Genomic DNA, 20,656 nt, shown 5'->3' with positions numbered 1-20,656 from the left:
CCAAAATCCTTAGTGTAAAAGCTAACTGTTCTTCAGTGTGGAGAGGGCTTACTCAATAAAGAGGATCATGAATTCTTGGGTTTTTTATTGGTACTGTATCCATGGCTATCTCCATAAATAGTGAGCACTTTTATTGAACTATTTCTGAATTTTCACACACAGTCATGAAAAGAGAGGGAGATATCTCAAAGTGGAATTCCTCATTTGCTTTGCAGAGTGCTTGATATGGAAGTTTTTTCACTGTGTAACCCCAAATTGCATTCAAAAAAAGAATATTGGGCGAAAAGGGAGTTCTGTACACATCTGAAGAGAGTGTCTTGGTCAGTGGCAGGGCTTCAACTGTGGATTTGTGGGTTTGAGTTGTGGATTCTCAATTGTCCTATGTGAGCCTGTCACAATTATTTAGCAATGCATACTTAAGCCAGTAGAATGTTAGAGTCAAAACTCTCATTTTCTTTGCATTCCTATCTGTAATTGGGAAACGTGGGAGCTGAACATGCAGGGGAGTCATGGCACTCTGTTAACCTTGCTGAACTAATAGTACCAGACCTGAATTCTGGTTTTTGCTGTGCTTTTCACTGTGTCTTGCACTTGTGGATTTGGTGTTCCCAGTGGGAAGCTGGACTCTGTAATTTTATATACTTTAAGGTTCTGTTGTGTTGGTTATATAAAGTCCTGGATGCATCTCACACTTTAATCTCTTGCTTCTTCTACTGGGATTTAAGGCATGGGCTGCTTTGGAAACCCAGAAGTAAAAGAAGCTTCTGATCCAAATTAAAAATTAATGAATGGGATTCTCTTTTTTAGAGTTCTTCAGTTAATCTAATTTGGATGTAAAGAATGATGTTGCACCCAGGAGACCCAAGGCTGGAAGAGCAGAGCCCATGTGGAGGGTGATACTGGATGTGTGGGTGAATCTGGCTGGGCTTTCCATATGTTTATGCCTGTGTTAGGTAAACTCCTAATTTCAGATCATCCCTTCAAAGCTCTCTCTATTGACTGTAGTACATTTGGGGGAATGACTAAAAGTTTGGGTTAGATAATTTCAGGGATGCCTTGGGATACCACTGTGAATCTTTTTGTTATTCTTGAGTAATGTATTTTTCATACAGCACAACCACCTTTTTGTAGTTCATGGGAAAATGCTTGGAAGGTCATAACATTCTTTTAGCCTTATGTTAAAGAGCATGAGGCAGGTGCATCCAGTAATTTATTTCTTGAAACACAGCTCGAGTTTTCAGAATGTCTTTGGAGGGTGTGGTTCCACACCATTATCTTCCAAAAGCTGAGTCTTTGTCTCGAGAAATGTGGAATTACTTCATGTTAAGTGGAAATGGAACAGCTTTTTATGATTTTAGCTGTCCTTTTCCCCTCCCAGGGTCTCTTTTATGCTGATATTGACATTGGTGTAACTGTGTTCCCATTGCAGCTTCAGGTTGTGGAGACTGCATAACCCTCTCCTGAATTTTGTACAATGGTTATAAAAGATGAAGTCCTGGGAAGGAGAGGAAGAGAAATGGGCCAAGCATTTCTTTTGTCTCAAGGGAGTAGGAGGCTGCAGGGCTTCCCTGTTGCATCATCTTTCCCTCATTTTCAGTCCATGTGGAACAGGAGCTTCACAGGTTCCCCACCAACCCATCTTTCACTTCAGCATTTGTTAGTGGTAACACCATATTGACAGCCTGCCCCTGTCTTTTATTCATTTAATTATTTTTCATTTATTTATCATTTATTGATTGATATTTTTTTTTTAAGTTCTTCTCTGCATTATAGCCTTACTTATCTTCCTGGTTTCCTTCTGCTCTCTGGACTCAGGTAGTCATCAAGCTTAGAACTGTTTATGATGGATTTTTTTTTTTTTGTGGCAGACAAAAAATTACTTTGAGTTTTAGAAAAAAGCTGTAACCCTCCCCCTAAAACAGCTCTTCAGTGTTTAATCTACGTTGCTGATTTTTTCCTAGTTTTTTCTGTGTTCAGTAGCAGACGTGTCTGTTGTAGGACCTGAGACTGCTTTTTTTGTGAGGACCTGGGAATTACTTTGTGTTGGAGTATTTGCTAAAATGGAACAACTTTTCCATGGAATGGTCCAGTAGAATTTATTCAGAATATCATAGATTTGAACATATTTAGCTTCAGTTAGCCCAATAAATCCATTCAGCCTCTAAAGCATGGTGATAGAGTACAGAGAAGCAGGAAAAACAAAATGTGAAGAGCTGGCAAGTCGAATTTCCTGCTGAAGGCACGTATCTGTCCTCAGTGAGTATTACTTGCTTAAACAAGTTTGAAATTGTAAGACTGAAGTGTTCATCATTTGGCAAAAATAATAAATACATATATATATATATAACAGGAGAGCACTTAGGGGAAAGTACATGCTGCTGCTTGTTTAATGAGGGTGGCTTGGCCAGCCTTATTCAGACATTCCCAAGCATTCCCTCTGAACAGAGGGTGAAAAATGTCATTTGCAGCTGCTAGCCACAGAAGTAAAGCTGGCAACCAGAGGCCAAGATGAACGATTAGAAGAGGGCAGGGCAGGGCCTCAGCCCCGCTGCTCATGGTTTTTGCAAGCAGGAGCATCTTGTCACTGAAATAGCTGTGCATGATGGGTCTTGTCCTGGGTCTGTTTGTAAAAAACTCTGCAGTATCAGTCGTGTAAGATGACCAGAATCTAGTATGTTGGGTTAAATAATTTTTAATTCATAAAAGTCATGGGAATTTAATACTTAATGCCAGCTGAGCCAGAATTGTGCTGTTTCTCATGGGTGCAGTATGTTTAGAGATGATGTGCAAATTTTTTTTTTTTCTTGTTCAAGTAAACTTACAATTCAGTGTTGTTTACAACTTAAAAGATCTTGCTACAGCTGCTTAGTCTCCAGAATGGGGGTCCCAGGAAAATTACAGAGCTTCTTAAATCTTCTCAGCACATCTTGCAGTTGTTCTATAGTTTGGCATCCCCGAGGAGGATTGCATGCAGCATGGAATCCCAGGAAATCTTGACCACCTTTGTGTGTGGAGAGGAAAAACTTCAGTGAAATTCCTCTACTGCCGTATTAAAGATGGAGACTGGTTTTGTCCCATACCTTGTCAAACTGGTAATGCAAGATTCTTTGCTCTTTAATTAAGTACGAGTGTATTCTCCTTTTGCCATGGTGGGTATGGGCGTGGGTAGGTTTCTTCACTGACAGGGACTCCAAAAATGGAGATGCCTAAAGCTACACCGAAGAAGTTGAGCTGCTACTTTACTGTATTAGTTCCTCATCAAAATCGACTAGGCTGGGGGTGCAGGAATGTGGTAACTCCGATTGTGAAACCCTTAGAATTCACTCATTCAGAGTGTCACTGACAGGCAGGTTTTTTTCTAACACCTCCCGAGTATTGTAGCCTTATTCTGCCTTAAACTAAGGTGTTACTCTGGAATCTTGGTGGTTGGAGTAGTACAGTATTGGAAAGGATTACTTTGTTATCAGCTGTTCTCAACAGTTACTGCTCTGCACAAAGTAGCCATCCCCAGTTGAAAAGCCTGTTTTTCAACGATGACTAAAGTTTTCCTGATGCATATTTTAGCTGATTTGGACATTTTTCCAAGAAAAACAAGCTGGGTATGGTTCGGAATACTTTTGTGCTTTGTCTGCCCTTTCAGGGGGCGTAGTCCTGTACACTGAGGAGTAGCTAAGGTGGAACTCTTTGCATAGCCACACCACAATGAAGTGATTGGAAGAAGGTTTTCTGCTACCATTGCATATGAATAGATGCCAAGCTTCATGCAAGTCTGAAGGCTGCTTCTCCATTTCCTCTGTTGCTCTCGTAATTCTTCAGCTTTTGAACTTCCTTACTTAGAAGATCCACGGTGTTGCCTGAATAGAGGCAACATTTCATAAGTATTTTTACAAAGACAAGTGAAGAAAATAACTCAAAACTGGTATTTCTAGTTAGTGCTGAGTATGTTCATTCCTTGTTAATCCTCTGTGCATTCTGCTAACTTGCAGGGTTTGCCCCCTCAGTTGAGTGTTTGGAGAAAACCCTGGGGGGAGAACCAGGTACTTTGGTAGGGTTTTTCACTGGTTGATTTGATACACATCTGTAGCTTCTAAAAAGGGTTTAAAAGGCTGGCATAAAAAGGGGCTGTGTCTTCTCTGAGTTAATTGATCACCCTGTGTGATCTACCCTGCTTTGAACAAGCTGTGTTGATTTGTTAAGGCTGGTGAAAAGATTACCAAACTATCTGGAGAAATTAGGGATTCTGAATGTTTGGATGATCCCAAGGCTGGTTAATCTACAGAAGATGCAAAGCAAATTGCAGGTTTTAATAGAAGCAACTGGATGAGGTTTTCTGACTTGTTCAACCAACCTCATGTTCTCTTTCCTTAGTTTCCTTAGTTTCTCAGACTACAGTTGTAGGCTGCAGCTGTGGCTTGGTTTTGCCTTGCAGCACATTAGCTGCAAACAGGCTGGTAGGGGGACTGTGTGTTGTGTCACACGTGTGACTTCTGTTCCCCGTGGTGGATGGATGGAGGTCTGGCTATAATAGAGGGGCCTGGAAGGCTGTCCTGTGTCCCTTCAGTCCAAAGCACGGTGTGTGATCAGGGAATGCTGGCTCTCCAGCGATGCACAAAGATCTGCTTTTGCACGAGGCTTTGCCCTGTCCTTGTGTACATAACAGCACTGTTCTGCTGGGTTTAGGGAAAATGAAATGCAGGAGGCCAGGCAGGAAGGGTTCTGCTCGTCCAGGTTTGGACAGGCTGTACTTAGTGATTGCAGTTCTCTGTGCACTTTGCTGCTGTGTGTGTGAGGTCTGAGTAGGGATTCATGTGGTGAAAGGAAAACCCCTCAGAGGAGCAAGAGGCTGGATTCAGGTTTGGGTTCTGGTACTTTTACCCCCTGCACCCCAAACAGGACATGTCTGAAATGTGTTCGTTAGATCGGGGAAGGGGAGTTACAGGGGGGAGAATATGGAGCTGATGTGTTTCTACCTCCCTTTTCCTGCAGCTCCTGCATTCCTTTTGCCAAGCTGCCGAATCCTACCTTTCTCCATTTATGTTTCCTTGCACTTCCGGAGGCTCCCAGCACTGAAGTCTGGATTTTGTGCTTTGTAGTTCAGGCTTAGGGAACGCTGTGCATAAATTTAGGCAACGCACTCAGGATGGTAACTGGAAACCTACTTATTGCCATGGAGACCTGGGCTTGCTATAAGCTTTTCCATTTTGCTCTTGGGCATATGTTTGGTACTTACTGGCTGTGAGTGAGGAGTCCTTTGGCTCTTGGCTTGTCAAATGCCAGACAGTTGATTCTGCTTCCAGCTCCAAAGGGGACTGGGAACAGTGAGAGTTTCATTCCAGAGCAATAACATTATGCAACTGTAAACACGTTAAAACTTAATTGCCTGTTTAGGATTGAGCAGCGTTAATGACAAAGCCTAGATAGGTCAGTCCAAGAGGGACACTTGAAGGAGACCTGCTAAAAAAAAAAGGGCTGGAATGGTAAAAAGTGACTCAGGTTTAGTATTGATCACTGACTGGCAGCTGGCAGCAATATTCACTTGAGTGTTTTTGTGCAGTGTTGCAATTTTTGATAGAGGAGGAAAAAAAGGGTTTTTTTTCAAAGAATACAGATTTTTGAGAGTTAACCAAAGGTGCTATTAAACCTTTTCTATATCTCAGTGCCCCCAGTTGGAAGGGGAGATTTTTTTTTTTTTTTTTTGACAGTAAAGAAATCTGCTCTTCTGTTTTGGTGCTTGTTTTTTGAGTTATAAAACATCTTATGCATAACCAGAAATAGGAAAGGAGGCCAATACACTAATTATGTAATGAGCTCCAGTGTGTTCTCACTCTGGTGGGTAGTTAGCTCCACTTGGAAAAACAGCTACTTTGAGCATGAAAAGTCTTTCAGTGTTCTGAAACACAAGAATTTGACATATCCATGTTTTAGGATTACTTGAAGTATTCTCTTACACTCCATTTTTTGTGCTGGGGGTTTGGGAACAAAAGATAAACTTGTTTCATAGAACTGATTCTGTTAATGTTTGAAATAAGTTTTATGTTTCTAGCTTAGTCAATTCAGGCTGCTCGATACTTACTGGAAATTATTTTCATGAGGTGAAAAGGAAAATATTTTTCTTTGCACACTCTAGGCTGATTTTTCTCCCTCCCATTAGCACATGCCAGAGATATGGAAAGGTTGAAAGCAATGTGTTCTACTACATGGAACAGGCAAAGCACAATCTGTGTTGGTGTGTAACTGTTTTTTTCCAGGGCTGCATTTAATGGTGAAAACAAGTCAGTTCTTCTCAGTTTTAACTCTTGATACCCTTGAACTGTTTCATAATTTCATAGTTCTGATTCTTAGCCTAAAAAAAAACCAAGACAAACCCCTGACTTAATAGGTATGAAAATTTGCTTGCTAGGAACTTTCAAATATTTCGGGGCTCATGGTCACTGTGTGCTACCTAAACCCCTTAGGTTGAAAATGAAGTGACTGTGAAATACTCTAGAAATAAGCCTAGTTATTTAAATTGTCTTTGCTTGTTTTGTTTTAGACTGTATACTCGCCGTTTCTGTGCAGTCATGATTTGGAATGATTGTGGTTTATATGTAGTACAATCATCATGATGGAAACTTAAATCAGATCCCATTGGTTTTCACCCCTGATGTCCTGCACTTCCCCCACTTGCTCTTTTCCTGCTCCCTTCAGCTGCCCAGATTTGTGAGTTGTTTGCTGGATATTCAGTCTACAGACCAGAATGATAACAGTAAACCAAAATATCACTTGGAGATTAAACACGTAAATTCCAGTCATATATTTCAGTCAGAGATGTTCCTAAAGATGCAACAGTCACAACTTCATCTTTCTATTGCCTCAAGTCACTACTTTACAGTATTTAAGGATATTTGATTAAAATGTTTTTCTTTTTTATTACATATTTTTTCATCATTTATATAAATCTTCTGGCCATATGGTTGCTTGTAATTCATGATTACTTGTGCACTCGAGTGGTGTTGCATTTTCTTGTGGAATAAGGTGGTTGTTTTTTTTTTTTTTGCTTGATCAAATTCCAAACAAGTTTAGTTATTTGTAGAGCATCCCTAATACACAAATTAACAGACTTTCGGGAATTACCTCTGTTTCTTTCAAGTGTTTCCCTTAGGTTAAATACTATCTTCCTGTCACGTAGCATTTATTGGTCTCTGATGTGCTGTCTGTGAGACCTGTGCATTATGTTTATAATGAACATGAAGGGAACCTGTTCCCAGAAAGCTGCAATATTCCTGGATTGGGATCTTGAAGTTCCTAAGTGTGTCAGCTCAGCACTAATGGATCCAGCTTTTGGAAGGATGTTTATATTGTGGCATCTAAATACTGAAGGTGGAAGGTCAGCTCTGAAGGTTGAGGTAGAAGAAATGCTATTGCTTTAAAAAATCCTGGAGCTTGGGAACAAAAAACCCTGAAAATGTATTACTGAATGAGAACCAACGTACTTGCTCAATGTGGCATTTGTTGAGAATATTTATTTCTGGCGGCTAGAGTGACGTGTTTGGAATGATTCAGTTGGGTCAGAAAGTTACTTTCTTCAGTAAATATTTCAGTTTACTGTAGAGTATGGGTGTTTGCCAGAATGTTCTAATCGGCAGGGAATATTTCCCTGGTAAATCCAGCCCTCTCCCACCGATTTGTGTGAGTGCTCTGAAGTGCTTATTGTGAGTTCAATTCTTGTGACTCCCCAGCACTGTGTATTTATTATTTTGATGGCAGCCAGAAACAGAGCAGAACTTCATTCTGTTGCTCTCAGTCTTCTTAATTACAGAAAAGTAACACAGCTTTGTGCACAAGTGGGAAAGTTTCTCTGGATTCTTTCCTTTTTAATTCTTTCTGTACATTCATCTAATGCCAAGGAAGAAATTGTGTGACAGCTCAAAATTTCTTGATATTATAAAGCTGCAAATAGTTTCTCTGCTTTCGAACTGCTTAAGGAAATCACAAATTGTCTCCCACTGAAGGTAAGTATTAAAACTAGAAAGGACATGTCTTTTGGCAGTGTCAGCTGAAACTAAGGACATTCAAATGTTCTTTCTTAGGCATCTTACAGCACTCGAAGCAACTCAGTTTTGTCAAAACAAACAGCAATGGAGGTGTTATGCAATGCCAGCAATCCCTGTCAGTGTGTTTATGCAGCAGCAATATAAATTCCTGTGTGCACTCTTGCTCTGGGTCATCTGACAGTGTGATGGTTCGTGTCACAACTGGGATCTATTTGTGCTACAATTTATATTTACACAGGAGTATGCAATAGACTGGACCTCTCTGTCCTATAACCATCTGAATGAAGGGTGAATAGCCTTCCTTTCAAACATACAGCTGGTTTTCACATGGGGAAGCTCATATAGATAAAAAGATATATACTGATGCTGTGCAGTGATTTAAAGTTGAAACAGGATGATGAGACACTGTCTGGTAGTCCTTGCTGTGCTCCTCATCCTGTTCTCGAGACTTGAGATGCAGGCTGGAAAAATACAAAACTTCCCATGTCAGGCCACTGTCATTGGGAGAATTGGGCAATATCTAAATGTTGATGATGGCATTTTTAGAGTTTTTTAAATTACTGTTATGTTATTATTAATTTGGAAGGGGAAACACACCAAGAAAGTAAGCTTATACCAAGCTGTTCTCAGTAGTACATAATTATCTAATCTGTAAAGATAAGCGAGGACTGCCAGTGAAAAATGGCAGCTTTGGTTTCTGGTTTACCTAACAGGTGACAGCAAAAAGGGAGTGTGCTGCCAGTTCCCTGGGAGCCTTGGAAGCTCCCACAGGTGGGATATTGAAGGTGCAGGAAAAGCTTGGATGTGAAGGAGCGTTCTGCTGGGAAAGCTCGTGGTAGAGTCAGTATTTCTGTCAGCTCCAGAGAAGCTTGAAGTAGGTTTTTCCTCTCTTGGTTTACCTTGCACTCAGGACCCTTTTGTAATTTGTTTTGTGTGTGTAAAAGTTCTGGTAGCTGTATTTATAGAGCATGTTGTTTTGAAAGTATTTCCTGGCCATTTTGAAAATAATACACCGTATTTTTTTTCTTTTTAAGAATGCAAATGAAATGCTGCAGTCAAATATTTATATGAATGTAATTATTAAGTGTGTTAGAGAAATCCAATAATTTAGTGGTTGAGAAAGAAAATAAATTAAGATGTTTTGCAGTTTTTTGCTGATCAAGCAGGGGGACAAACTTTTTCCAATGAGCAGGTTTTGATTTAGGAAGAGGGATTATACGGATGGATTCTGCATCTGTGGTGGTGGTATTGCTGTCTTTTCCACAGCAAGTTTTAAAAGCCTGATACATTAGTAATTCCAGAGGAGTTCACTACAGGTGTATATTGTGCAACATATTTTGTCTTTTCAGTCATGTGTACGTTTTAGAATAAAGTTTACCAAATAAATACTGGAAATTGCAGTGTCTGTTGACCGTGTCTGCTTATTTTAGCTGCATGTTAGAATTTGCAGATGTGCTTAGTATAATGAATTGGTTGATGTGGCCTTTGGTTTTTAAGCATGTGCATTCTGTCACTTTGAATTTTGCTGTAAAACAGCTCCATCTTAAGCTTTCCCTTGATGTGCAGCTGCTGGCTGATAAGCAGTGTGTCTTGCAGAGTTTGGAAAAAGCAGAGAAGCAGCAATTGTGTCTCCACTTAGCTGGCCATTTGTGTTCACCTTGTCCTGCTAATAGCCAGGTCAGCTGTACAAATCCATTGTTTATTAGGCAAGGCTCTTGTTTATGAGTATTTCCCTTATTTTGGACAGCAGAAAGGAGTGTTTTTTACTAGCATTTTGATGTTTTCTTATCCACGTGTTCCCGATGTGTTCACTAGCCACTGGAGTGACTAAGGTGTATTTATTTTCACATTATAAGTTGCATTGACAAGACATGAGGGTTGCTTTCTTGCAAAGCTCTGTTCTAAAGGATGGACTTGTTCACACTCACACTGTCAATTCTCATTTCCAGTGCAGTTCAGATTAGAACTGAACTTTTGCCAGGGTAGATAGAATTATGCTTTGTGTTTGCTTCTAATTGTGATGTATAGTTGCACCTTTTGTTCTATTCAGGGTGTGCTCCCTGAGTTGATAGAACATTTAAATGTCTTTTGTATTAAGTATTGTTAGTGAGGCTGTTGATAGAGAGGGGAGATGGTTTAGGTTGCAGTGGCTCTTGCAGATATTGGTACAATCATTTCCTGACAAACCCCAAATTGTAGGAGGATATTCTTTCACATGGACTGTGGTCACTGCAGTAATAAGCATGCAGTATGTGATGTGAGTTAGCTCAACTCCTGTTCCCTGATGACACTTCACTCTGTACTATTTCACTTTGGTTGGATTTTGTTTGGTGAAATCTTTATTGAATTTGAAGGGTGAGCCTTGTGAAGGCTTTGAGCCCCCGGGCTCAGCTTTCAGAAAATTCTGATTCTAATCCTCGGAGATTTCTAGCAGGACTGTAGGGAAAGGGCTGCTTCATTTCCTTTGGTGAGATATGAAGGAAGGCATGAATGAAATTCCTGGATTTAGCTGTATTCTGGTACATGTCAGGATTATGCATTGCTGCTCACAATTAAATATTGACTTGAAATTTGTCATGTTTGTTGGTTTCCTTATTTTGCTGTGCTTAGGGCTCTGTTTTTCTGTCTCCCTCAGCAGCTGTTAAAAAAAGCCAACAAACCAAAACACACAAAACCAACAACTCTTTGAAACCATAACAAAGTGTGTCACAAATACATTTTTCCCTTTGCTTACCAGGGAAACCTCAACTCATGTCATGGCCTTGAGACACAAACAAGTTTTCAAAGTCCTGGTCAAACATCTTTTGTCTTTACAGTTGGCAGCATAAAGGTTTTAAGTGTTTGAACTGAAGCTGGCTTAGCATGACTATACAGTTGTATTGGCTTTGCACATCTGAAATGAATGCTTCAAGGAACTGTCAAGTGTTCATATGAATCCACTCTCACTGTGTCCTGATATTTGATGTGCTTATATCTGTCTGGTTTGTTCCAGGAATTTGCAGCGCTCACAAAAGAGCTGAATGTATGCAGGGAGCAGCTGCTTGAAAGGGAAGAAGAAATTGCTGAGCTGAAAGCAGAAAGAAATAATACGAGGGTCAGTTCCTTGTCTTCTCCAAGTTCACCATTGTTAAAGCATCCAGCTACAGGCAGGGAATCAAACGTTGAATTTGAAAACCTAAAAGTATTTTTTTCCCTGACACTTGCACATGAAGCTCCATGGAAGTGCAAATGTGCGTGTGTTGATTGAGAAGGTTTGGCAGCTTGTGCACAGCTCCAAATGCTGCTGTGCACAATCAGGAAAAGCTTGTAAGGCTGCACTGCTATCTGCCATCCAGATTTCTTGTTAAAGTTTTGTAATCCTGCAGCTCTGGGATCAGAGGAGCAGAGTGGGCAGGTTGTGGTGATCTGTTTGAGCAGCTCACACTGCTAATACAGCTGAAATATTAAAAACGAGTCTTTACACTTGATACAGTATCCTTTGTCTGTGAAATTTGAAGTTTAGAACTCTAAACCTGGTGTTCTAGGAGGCAGGGTTTTCTGCAGCTGTACAGTACAGGAATAAACATTGTTCCTTTCTTTTTTTTTTCCTTTTGCTTTAGCTATTACTGGAACATTTGGAGTGTCTTGTCTCCAGGCATGAGCGATCCCTCAGGATGACTGTTGTGAAGAGGCAAGCTCAGTCTCCAGCAGGAGTTTCTAGTGAAGTAGAAGTTCTCAAAGCACTAAAATCTTTATTTGAGCACCACAAAGCCCTTGATGAAAAGGTAATGAAGTATTGTACCTGACTTTTTTTTCATCCTATTTCTTTTGTGTGGGCCAGGCAGTTTTTGTACTGAAGTTGTAGAAGTCTCTGCGGTGTAACTACATTAGTAACTGCTCTCCTAAATGAAGGTGCTGCGGTTTATTCAAGCTCTTCATTACCTGTGTTAATGTAAACTCAGCATGGTTCAGCAGCAATATATTTGCTGTACGAATGCACACCTCTGCTTACCTGTACAACATCAGGATTTATCCTTTTGATTATCTAATACAAGAAATGGACTAGAGAGAAGAGAAGGAGCGGAATCTGCTTACACTGGGATAGAAATCTGAATTTAAAGAACTCCTCCCTTCAGTTGTGCCTGATAATAGCAGCAGAATATGCAGCTGCTAAAGTTCGCTGTGAATTTGGTTGCCAACTTGCAGTTTACCTGACTTTGTGACCCTGATGCCTTGAGCGGCATCAACCCTTGTGTATAAAATCTGGAAAATAATTTTAAGTGGAATTTGACCTGTTCTTCCATTTCGTAAATGAGCAAAAGCAAAGACAGACTGTGCCTTGCAGAAGGACAAGCAGATTCTGGGTATGTTTAATTCTTTAGTCTCTAAATGTACAGGTCATGTTGCTAATGACCAAAAAGGAAAAGCTAGATTATAAATACACGTTATTTGGCTATTTTTTGGTAGCATGTGTTGTAATTAGTACTGACTCCTGATGAGGGTGGTTTCTAAGTGTAATGGAAACTGTGTCATTTATTATCTGTAAAGGCATGGCAGCAAGTGAAATTGATTTCTTTTTGATTTAAATGATTTCAAATAATTTGAAATTGCCCTTTCAGGTAAGGGAGAGGTTACGAGTAGCACTTGAAAGATGTAGCTTATTGGAAGAAGAACTAGGTACTACACATAAAGAGGTAAGTTTCTGTATTAAAAGAAGGCGCATGTGTCCATTGGGGTGTTTCAGCTGATGTTTGTACAGAGTAATTTATTACATTTCACTTTCACTTCTTCCTTTTGATTTTTTGCCAAATGGAATAATTGTTAATTTTTAACTTAGCTGCTTTGAAAGAGCAGGAGAAGAAAAAAACCAGACCTCAACCTCCTGACACCTTCTCTGCCCCAAAAAAAACCCAACCGAAAAAACACCCAACTAAAAGAGTTCCTGTGCCTTTAAAATAAGGGTTTGCAGTGGCATAAGGTATTTGAGTGCCTGTGCCAGATTTTATTAATACATACCTGGCAGTAGAATCAGTAATTGTTATTTTGCTCCTTTGCTTTTGCAGCTGTTCCTTATATTATTAGTGAGAAAGGAATTGACTTGAAACATATGTCTGTAAACTTTTCTTTTAGTTAATGATTCTGAAAGAGCAAAATAATCAGAAGAAAACACTTCCAGATGGGATGCTGGATATAAATCATGAACAAGAAAATACACCAACTACAAATGGGAAGGTACAGCTATTTACTTTGCTTAGCTGACATCTGGTTTTTAATCATTAACTATACCATTTTAATTTTAAGCCATAATAAAATATTTTTGAGTGATCATCTAATTAAAAAGTCCTAGTTATCGAAATTTCAGCTTTTGCAGTTTATCCAATAATAAAATTATCTTTGGGGAGGGATGTTTACAGGTGAGTAACAATTTGTTTTTCAGTCTTGTTTGCATCATGCTAATACCCTTTTTTTTTTGTCCTATTCATTAGAGATCCTCTGATGGTTCATTATGCCATGATGAAAACCTTGCTAAAGTGATTGAACTTCAAGATATCATAGATAAGCAAAACAAAGAGCAGACACAAATGAAAGAACGCCTCACTGCTTTGTCCAGCAAAGTAACAGAGCTGGAAGAAGATTTAGACACAGCAAGGAAAGACTTAATAAAATCTGAAGAAATGAACACAAAGTTACAGAGGGATGTACGAGAGGTGAGGAAGGAACTGTCAGGATCTGGGGAGTCACAGTACCAGTACTTTATAAAATTTTAGTCTCACTGGTGCTCAGTTGAACTTTTATATTTTTGGAAGTCTTTGGTTTGACAGATGAGAAGAAAATGGTTTTTTAGGACATGATGGGTGTCTGGTTTTTGTTTAAATGACCAGTCACTTAAGAAAATTTGTCTTCAGGATAAATCTATGACTAAGTAGATATTTCATGAAGAGACTGGAGATCTAGCATTGCCAATGTCAGCATGTTCTGGAAGAGATGCTTGATCTTGTCATACATGCTCACCTTATGCTTCCTCTTTTATAAGATGCACTTGGTTGAGGAATTCCTTTAATTTCAGTGGTGTGGTTGACAGTTCCTGTCACTGCTGAATCCCTAATCTCCAGGGTCCCACATATCCTTATTAGATAGAAAGGGAGCTTATTTAAATCCCAGAACACTCTATGACCATCCTCAGCAAGTCAAGATCTGCTGTGTGCATACCACTGGAAAGGAAAGTAGCAGATCTGTGGTGTAAGGTAAAAAGGACCAGTGGGTTTTAATCATTCACTGTTTGAAAAAGCCACTTCTTACTTCATTTTCTACTGAGAAAAATAACCTGATTTTTTTTTTTTTTTTAATTTTGATTTGAACACCAATTACTTCTTACACTCTGGCTTCTGTCCTGTGTGTTGCCCAGACTCTGGCCCAGAAGGAGGACATGGAGGAGAGGATCACCACTCTGGAGAAACGCTACCTCGCTGCACAACGTGAAGCTACATCCGTGCATGACCTCAATGACAAACTTGAAAATGAAATTGCCACTAAAGACTCCATGCACCGACAGGTTGTAGTTTCAAATGAGATGAAGTACATTTTGCTCAGCATAAAGCTAATGGAGATAATTAATGTTCATGCTGTGCTGAAGCACTTTGCTTTTAGGAAGATAAATATCAGCTGTGATGTGCTGTTATTAGTGATTGTTTTTCAGGAGCTGGAGTCGTACATTGTAGAGATTTTTACCCTGGGAATAAAGATGAGACAGCTGGGAAATGGTTTTGAGAAATTTAGTGCACTTCCTCCTGGGGCAGCAGGGCTGTTGTCCCTATTAATTATGGATTTTTAAGTTACTGTATGTGTTTCCAAGCATCTTTAGTTTTGTAGGTGAGAATTACTCATTCTGCACTAAACTTGTAAGATTTGCATAGGGTGTAGTTATTTTTACAGGCTATTGCCTTAGCGAGAGAGGAAGTTTGACAAGTTCTTGACATGAAATAGTCCAACTTTATAATTCTAACTAATCACTTCTTTAACCCTCAACACTTGCTGGCCATAACGCTGTGCAGAGTGAAGATAAGAACAGGCAGCTGCAGGAGCGACTGGAACTGGCTGAGCAAAAGCTGCAGCAGACCCTGAGAAAAGCTGAGACTTTGCCAGAGGTGGAGGCTGAGCTGGCACAGAGAGTGGCAGCACTTACAAAGGTGAGGTGGTGGCATGGTATCCTCCAGGCTCCCTTTTCCACTGGTGTCCCACTGCAGGAAATCTGTTCCTAGTGTTGGCTTGCTTACGTTTGGTTTCCAGTTTTCCCATAAATAATTCAGAAAATATTTATGTTTGCTTCCTACTTTTTTTCCATTCATCTCTGAAGACATTCTGATTCACTCTTTTTTTTTCTTCTTTTTTTTTTTTTTTTCCTTTTTTAATCTTTTTTTTTAGTTTCTGTTTTATGGAACTTGAGTGGGTTTTCTGTTAACTCTTCTACATCATAAAAATATCTCTCTGAATTATTATTTTTGGGGTTTTTTAAACTAAAATTACTCAATAATAAAGTTTTTTAAACATGAACTCTTTCTGAAAGGGAAACCTAAATTTCTTCCACTGCTAGCTAAGTGAAGCAAGTGGGGAGCAAGAGAATTTGTGGTACTACCAAATATCAAGATTTTTACAGGGCTGCAAATGGAATAATGAAATCTGAAGAATTATATTTAGTTAACTACCAAATGAGCCTTTTCAAGTGTGTTGTGTGCATGTTTTCTTTCAAATCCTTAGTTTCATTTCTTTCCCTGTTATCTTTCCTGTCCCTAACTGGCTCTGTAGTCTGACCTTTTGTCTCCTGGGAGCTCTGCTGCTAAAGATGCTAAAGTTTTGGAACTTGCCACCAAGCTTAGGAAGGTAGAAGTTGTATCTTAGTCCTTGTCTCTGCTTGCTGCTTTTTGCTTTGCCATGATTACTAGCAAAGGGTCCCATTGTCCAGGCTAGTGAGGAAAATGCACTCAGTCTTTACTTTTATTTATTTTTTGGTTTTATTTCTTGGGTATATGAATGAACTTTGCTGTTGCAAGCTCGTTTGCAAATAGTAGTTGGTTCATGGTACTTAGGGGTGAGAGGTTTCATCATTTTGCCACTTCCCATCTGAACTCTTGTAAGGTCCTTTTGGTGACAGAAAAGCATCTGTTCTGCATTGTCCTTTACCATGAACGGCAGTTGTGCAAAGCATGTTAGAAATATTCCTGTGCCTCAGTGTTTCTGTGCTTTGGAAGCCTAAAAAAACCCACCCAAATTCTAATTTTGCTCTCAAATTGACAGGCTGAGGAGAGACACGGCAATATCGAGGAGCGACTGAGACAGATGGAGGCACAGCTTGAAGAGAAGAATCAAGAACTGCAAAGGGTACTGCACGTCATTTTGACAAAGATAAAAAGCTGAAAGAAAGAACCTAATCCTCTTTTTCTCAGCTTTAAAATAAAGCCAGAGTTTAGGCTGGCTGATAGTGAGTCACTGTACTGTGGCTAACCTTAAATCTCAAGGAAAACGTGCTGAAAGTCTCCAATGAAAGTCTGAAGAAATTTGGTGAATTAAATGACTATGGAAAAATTGGTTCCTGGGTTATAAATAATGGAATCCATTCTGAATTGTGCTTCGTTAAAAAAATTTTAATGTAGGCATAGATTTTTAAACTTCTGATCTTGGATCACTTATTAAAGACTGAGGTGTCCTGTCCTTTAGATTCCCTTAACAGAGGCCTAGAAGCACATGCAGTGTTCCTCTGTGGAGAAATATTGCTGTTAAAGAAAATGAATTTTGATTAAAGAAAGCTTGCTGCCTTCATAACTTGGAAGTTGTTAGAGGTATTGCAAATCTGAAGTTTTTTTCAGTAGCTTTTTTGTATCTCAGGCTAGACAGAGAGAGAAGATGAATGAAGAGCACAATAAACGTTTGTCAGAAACTGTTGATAAGCTCCTGTCTGAATCCAATGAACGGCTCCAGCTTCATCTCAAGGAGAGGATGGCTGCCCTGGAAGACAAGGTAACGAGTCAGATTCCAGTAATGTGGAATTCTGTAATGATTTGTGCCTTTTGCAACGTGTCTGTAACTTCAGCAAATAAACACAAAACTCTCGTTAATAAGTAGTTGCTGTTAAGGCTCTTTTTTTTTAGTGTGGATTTTGAAAATACGCTCTTAAAAATAATTTTTGAGGTTGTCCCTGGGCTCTGCACTGTGGTGTTGAGAAGGCAGCTTTTAGCGTTATCCTTTTTTACTTGACCGGTGCAGATTGCATAAATAGGCTCATCCAGTGTAATACAAGAAGCCTAAAGCACTGGAACTTTGACCTTTCCAGTTCAGTTTCCTTTGTTTCCCACTGCTTTTGGCTGTACCGGTTCCCCTGAGTTATTGTGGGATTCCTGCAATTTGCTTTTCTTCTCAGGTAGTTAATTTTGAGACACATCAATATGAGTGTAAATGGGCTGTTCCTGCACTGTCAGTGCACATCTTGGAGCTTTCCCCTGCACCCAATTTGTCTCTTCTGACACATTTTTTATTCTTTTTCTTCCCTTCTGCTTTTGGATCTAGGTCCTTATGGATTATTCTTCCATGCACAGCTTGAAGTTAGATCCCTTATTCTGCATCCAGCAAAGCAATGTCTTCTAAAGTGGCACTTTGCTTGATGCTGACTTTGAATTGCTTGGTCTTGGATTAAAATATATTTGGTTTATTTTACTAGAGGGTGAAATGATCATCTGGGGAAATGTTTCAGGAAAAGCTGAGTGTCTTTGGTTTTAAAGTCATGGCAATAAAATGCTTTGGAACGCAAATGGTGTTTCCAGACTCTGACTGAATGTTTGCTTCCTCTTGCATTCATGCATAATGCTTGAATAATAGGTGATGTCTGAGGGTTGACCCTGACTCCCTTCTATCTTCTAAACCATAACTACATTTGCAAGTAATGAGGAAAAGCTACTTGTCCTTTACTGTAGTCAACAGCTTCTAGAAAAAGTGTTCTTGTTGAGGCTTCCAGCTCATTCTTTTATGCTAATTTGGGAAGAAATGTGCAGGTAACATTTTAAGACTTTGTTCTGATCACGTGGTCTTTCTTGAATTACTTTGACTTATTCCATAATTATTCCTTTTTTTTTTACTAGTTAGACTGTGAAATGGAGCTTTAAAAGGTTTCTATTGCTATTAAAGATTTATGGAACCAGTATTCTTATTAAATCCATTATTTAGAGGGCTGTACACCTGGAAGGATAAACCTTCAGCTATAATCAAAGTGAAATGATGGAAGCAATCAAGGATCTGTAATTTAAGATGCATTTGTGTAGTGTTGGCTGCATATTTTTTTGATACTCATCATGGTTATGGTTTAAAAGTGTAAATCTTATGAGTGACTTAATTTGTGATGCCTTTAATTTCAGAATTCACTCCTTCGAGAAATTGAAAATGCAAAAAAGCAAATAGAAGAACTTCAGCATGAAAAGGTAAACTCTCCATTTCTGAAATACTATCTTGGAATTTAATTGCTGCCTTGCTACATAGCAGGATCAGATTTTAATTCCTCATAAAACTTATTATTTCCTGCTCTCTTTAAGAGAAAGGAGATGGTATTGCTTATTTTATGGTATTGTGTGCCACAGATTTAGGAGGACTTTTTAGGTAATACATAACCTTATAGTCCAGGACTTAACACACTTTTAAATATGTGAAGTGCCTGGATATGTTGGCAATTGGCCAAACTTTGGAGATTGTGTAGAATTTTTATGCTGCTGTACATATGACCTTGAACAGCAAAACCAAACAAGAAATACTTTTAATGTTGGGCATTTTTCCATAAGGTTTTCTCAAGGCATTGAATATCACAAAATGCTTGTGCAACTGCTAACATTTTGTTGTTCAAGTTTTAAGAACTGGGGATCAGAGGGAGAAATATTTATTAGACTTGGCTGCTTCCTAGCAATAGCAGCTGCCTGGTGTTCTGCTTGTCCTGGAAGTGACAAGGTCCCTTCTTACAGATGTTCATTATCAGCCACTTTCTGTTTTATTTAGGCTTTCGTTGTTTTCTCATTCATTGTATTTCTCTGCTGTTAAATTCAGAGTTTCTAGAGCATGTAAAAATATCCAAGTTAAAAGTGAATGCTTTTAGATGTTTTTGTGCAGAGAGCTTGAACATATCTTCTTGTTTTTTATCGTCACTTAATAATAATAAACTTAGCAGAATGTGAACTAATAGCTGTTTTTAAAATACATATTGTCATTACTAGAGTCAGAGTAGGCAGGCAACAGAATTATTCTGGGGTGCCCTTTTGTGACAGTGCTGTATTGTGTGTAGCAAAACCAATGTTTTCTAAGTTGAAGGGTATATCTTAAAATCTCTTTATTTCCAAATTTCAGAGAAATGAGATAAAAAACCTAAATGTTAGTTCATAAATTTGTATTTGACATTAATTTTTTTAAAAAGCATATTATATGTTTTTTCTATTTATTTTTCCAGGATCAACTTGTATTAAATGTTGATGCATTAAGGGCTGAAAACGACCAAGTGAGGCTCAGAGCGACATCACTTCATCATAGGTACCAGCAGTAGTTTGTTTTTTTCCTATTTTCTTTAATGTCACTATGCTAAGTACAATTTTGTATATTATAAACAAAAAAATTTAGTCATAGCTATAAAATTCATTTTCACAGAGCATATAAAGCAATTTTTACACTGCTTAAAAACAACTGGCAGTGGTGAGACAAGAGCACTCCTTTGGGTGACTGGGTTTTTTTGTTCCTTTCTCCCTTTGTAAGGATGAAATGTTTGTTTTGTGTTGCAGCAGAGCGGATTTCAGGTTCCCTGTGGCAGCCTCCTCTGTGGGGGACAGTCACACAGACTCCTACAGCACCTCCTCCGTGCTCAGGCGGCCCCAGAAGGGACGTCTGGCTGCCCTCAGGGACGAGCCTTCAAAGGTAAGGAGGGAAAAGACAAATAACATTGGGAGAGCAAAACAGATCTGTGCAGTGCATGAGCCTAATCAGATGCAAGGAAGTCTTAGAGTTGGGAGGGCCTGGCAATAAACTCCTGGATTTTATAGATCCTATGTTTACCAAGTCGTGAACAGCTGCTGGTCCTTTTAATTGTTAGCAAATAGTTGCAAGATTATGGTTTGGAACTCCAATTTTGTTTTGTTGGGGGTTTTTTTGTTGCTTTGTTTTGGGTTTTTTTGGTGGTTTTTTTTGTTTTTTTTTTTTTTTTGGGTTGTTTATTTGTTTTAATTTTTGGTTTTGTTTTTAAATTTTGATAAAATAAAGTACAATTTGAAACAGTCCTAATTTTATGTCTGTACTCCAATCTAACACATTACTGTTCTGCAACCAATTTCCATTTCCTTTCACGATACTTGAGTACTCATTACATAAAACTGATTCCATAGTTCCCATGGAATTGATAGCAAAATTCTACTGTAATTAAAAGCATGTATTGCCAAAATATGCGATGTTATAATTGACTCAATAAGCCTGTTCTGCATCTTGCAGTTAAATGGAATTTAAAGTTTCCTACATTATAGCTTTCTCTTTTTACATTTCTCTAAATATTGCTGTCTTGATGGATGTATTCAGCATGTAAGTGAACTTACATAAATTATTTTAAACATCTTGATAAGCAGTAGAGATGTCATGGT

The 20,656-nt window shown here is 38.9% G+C and overlaps 1 protein-coding gene across 7 annotated transcripts in view; it reads left to right on the top strand.

Annotated features, from left to right (window-relative positions):
- The window catches only part of PPFIA1 (PTPRF interacting protein alpha 1), a 53,281-nt gene that overhangs the window by 10,088 nt on the left and 22,537 nt on the right, over window positions 1-20,656 (top strand). For 6 of the 7 annotated variants that reach the window (XM_066187446.1, XM_066187442.1, XM_066187439.1 and 3 more), the window contains exons 3-14: window positions 11,026-11,127; window positions 11,633-11,797; window positions 12,632-12,706; window positions 13,143-13,244; window positions 13,499-13,720; window positions 14,419-14,565; window positions 15,065-15,199; window positions 16,305-16,388; window positions 16,893-17,024; window positions 18,413-18,475; window positions 19,486-19,565; window positions 19,811-19,943. In XM_066187446.1, coding sequence (XP_066043543.1) covers window positions 11,026-11,127; window positions 11,633-11,797; window positions 12,632-12,706; window positions 13,143-13,244; window positions 13,499-13,720; window positions 14,419-14,565; window positions 15,065-15,199; window positions 16,305-16,388; window positions 16,893-17,024; window positions 18,413-18,475; window positions 19,486-19,565; window positions 19,811-19,943 — 1,440 coding nt within the window. The remainder of the gene's footprint in view (window positions 1-11,025; window positions 11,128-11,632; window positions 11,798-12,631; window positions 12,707-13,142; window positions 13,245-13,498; window positions 13,721-14,418; window positions 14,566-15,064; window positions 15,200-16,304; window positions 16,389-16,892; window positions 17,025-18,412; window positions 18,476-19,485; window positions 19,566-19,810; window positions 19,944-20,656) is intronic. The other variant, XM_066187440.1, reaches the window with a different exon arrangement.

This window comes from Chamaea fasciata, unplaced genomic scaffold (genome assembly GCF_029207755.1).
Source record: "Chamaea fasciata isolate MVZ Bird 193981 ecotype frontalis unplaced genomic scaffold, bChaFas1.0.hap1 SCAF_7, whole genome shotgun sequence".
Taxonomy (NCBI): domain Eukaryota; kingdom Metazoa; phylum Chordata; class Aves; order Passeriformes; family Sylviidae; genus Chamaea; species Chamaea fasciata.
The sequence above is the reverse complement of the archived record's forward strand: the minus strand, read 5'-3'. Positions and strand labels throughout refer to the sequence as shown.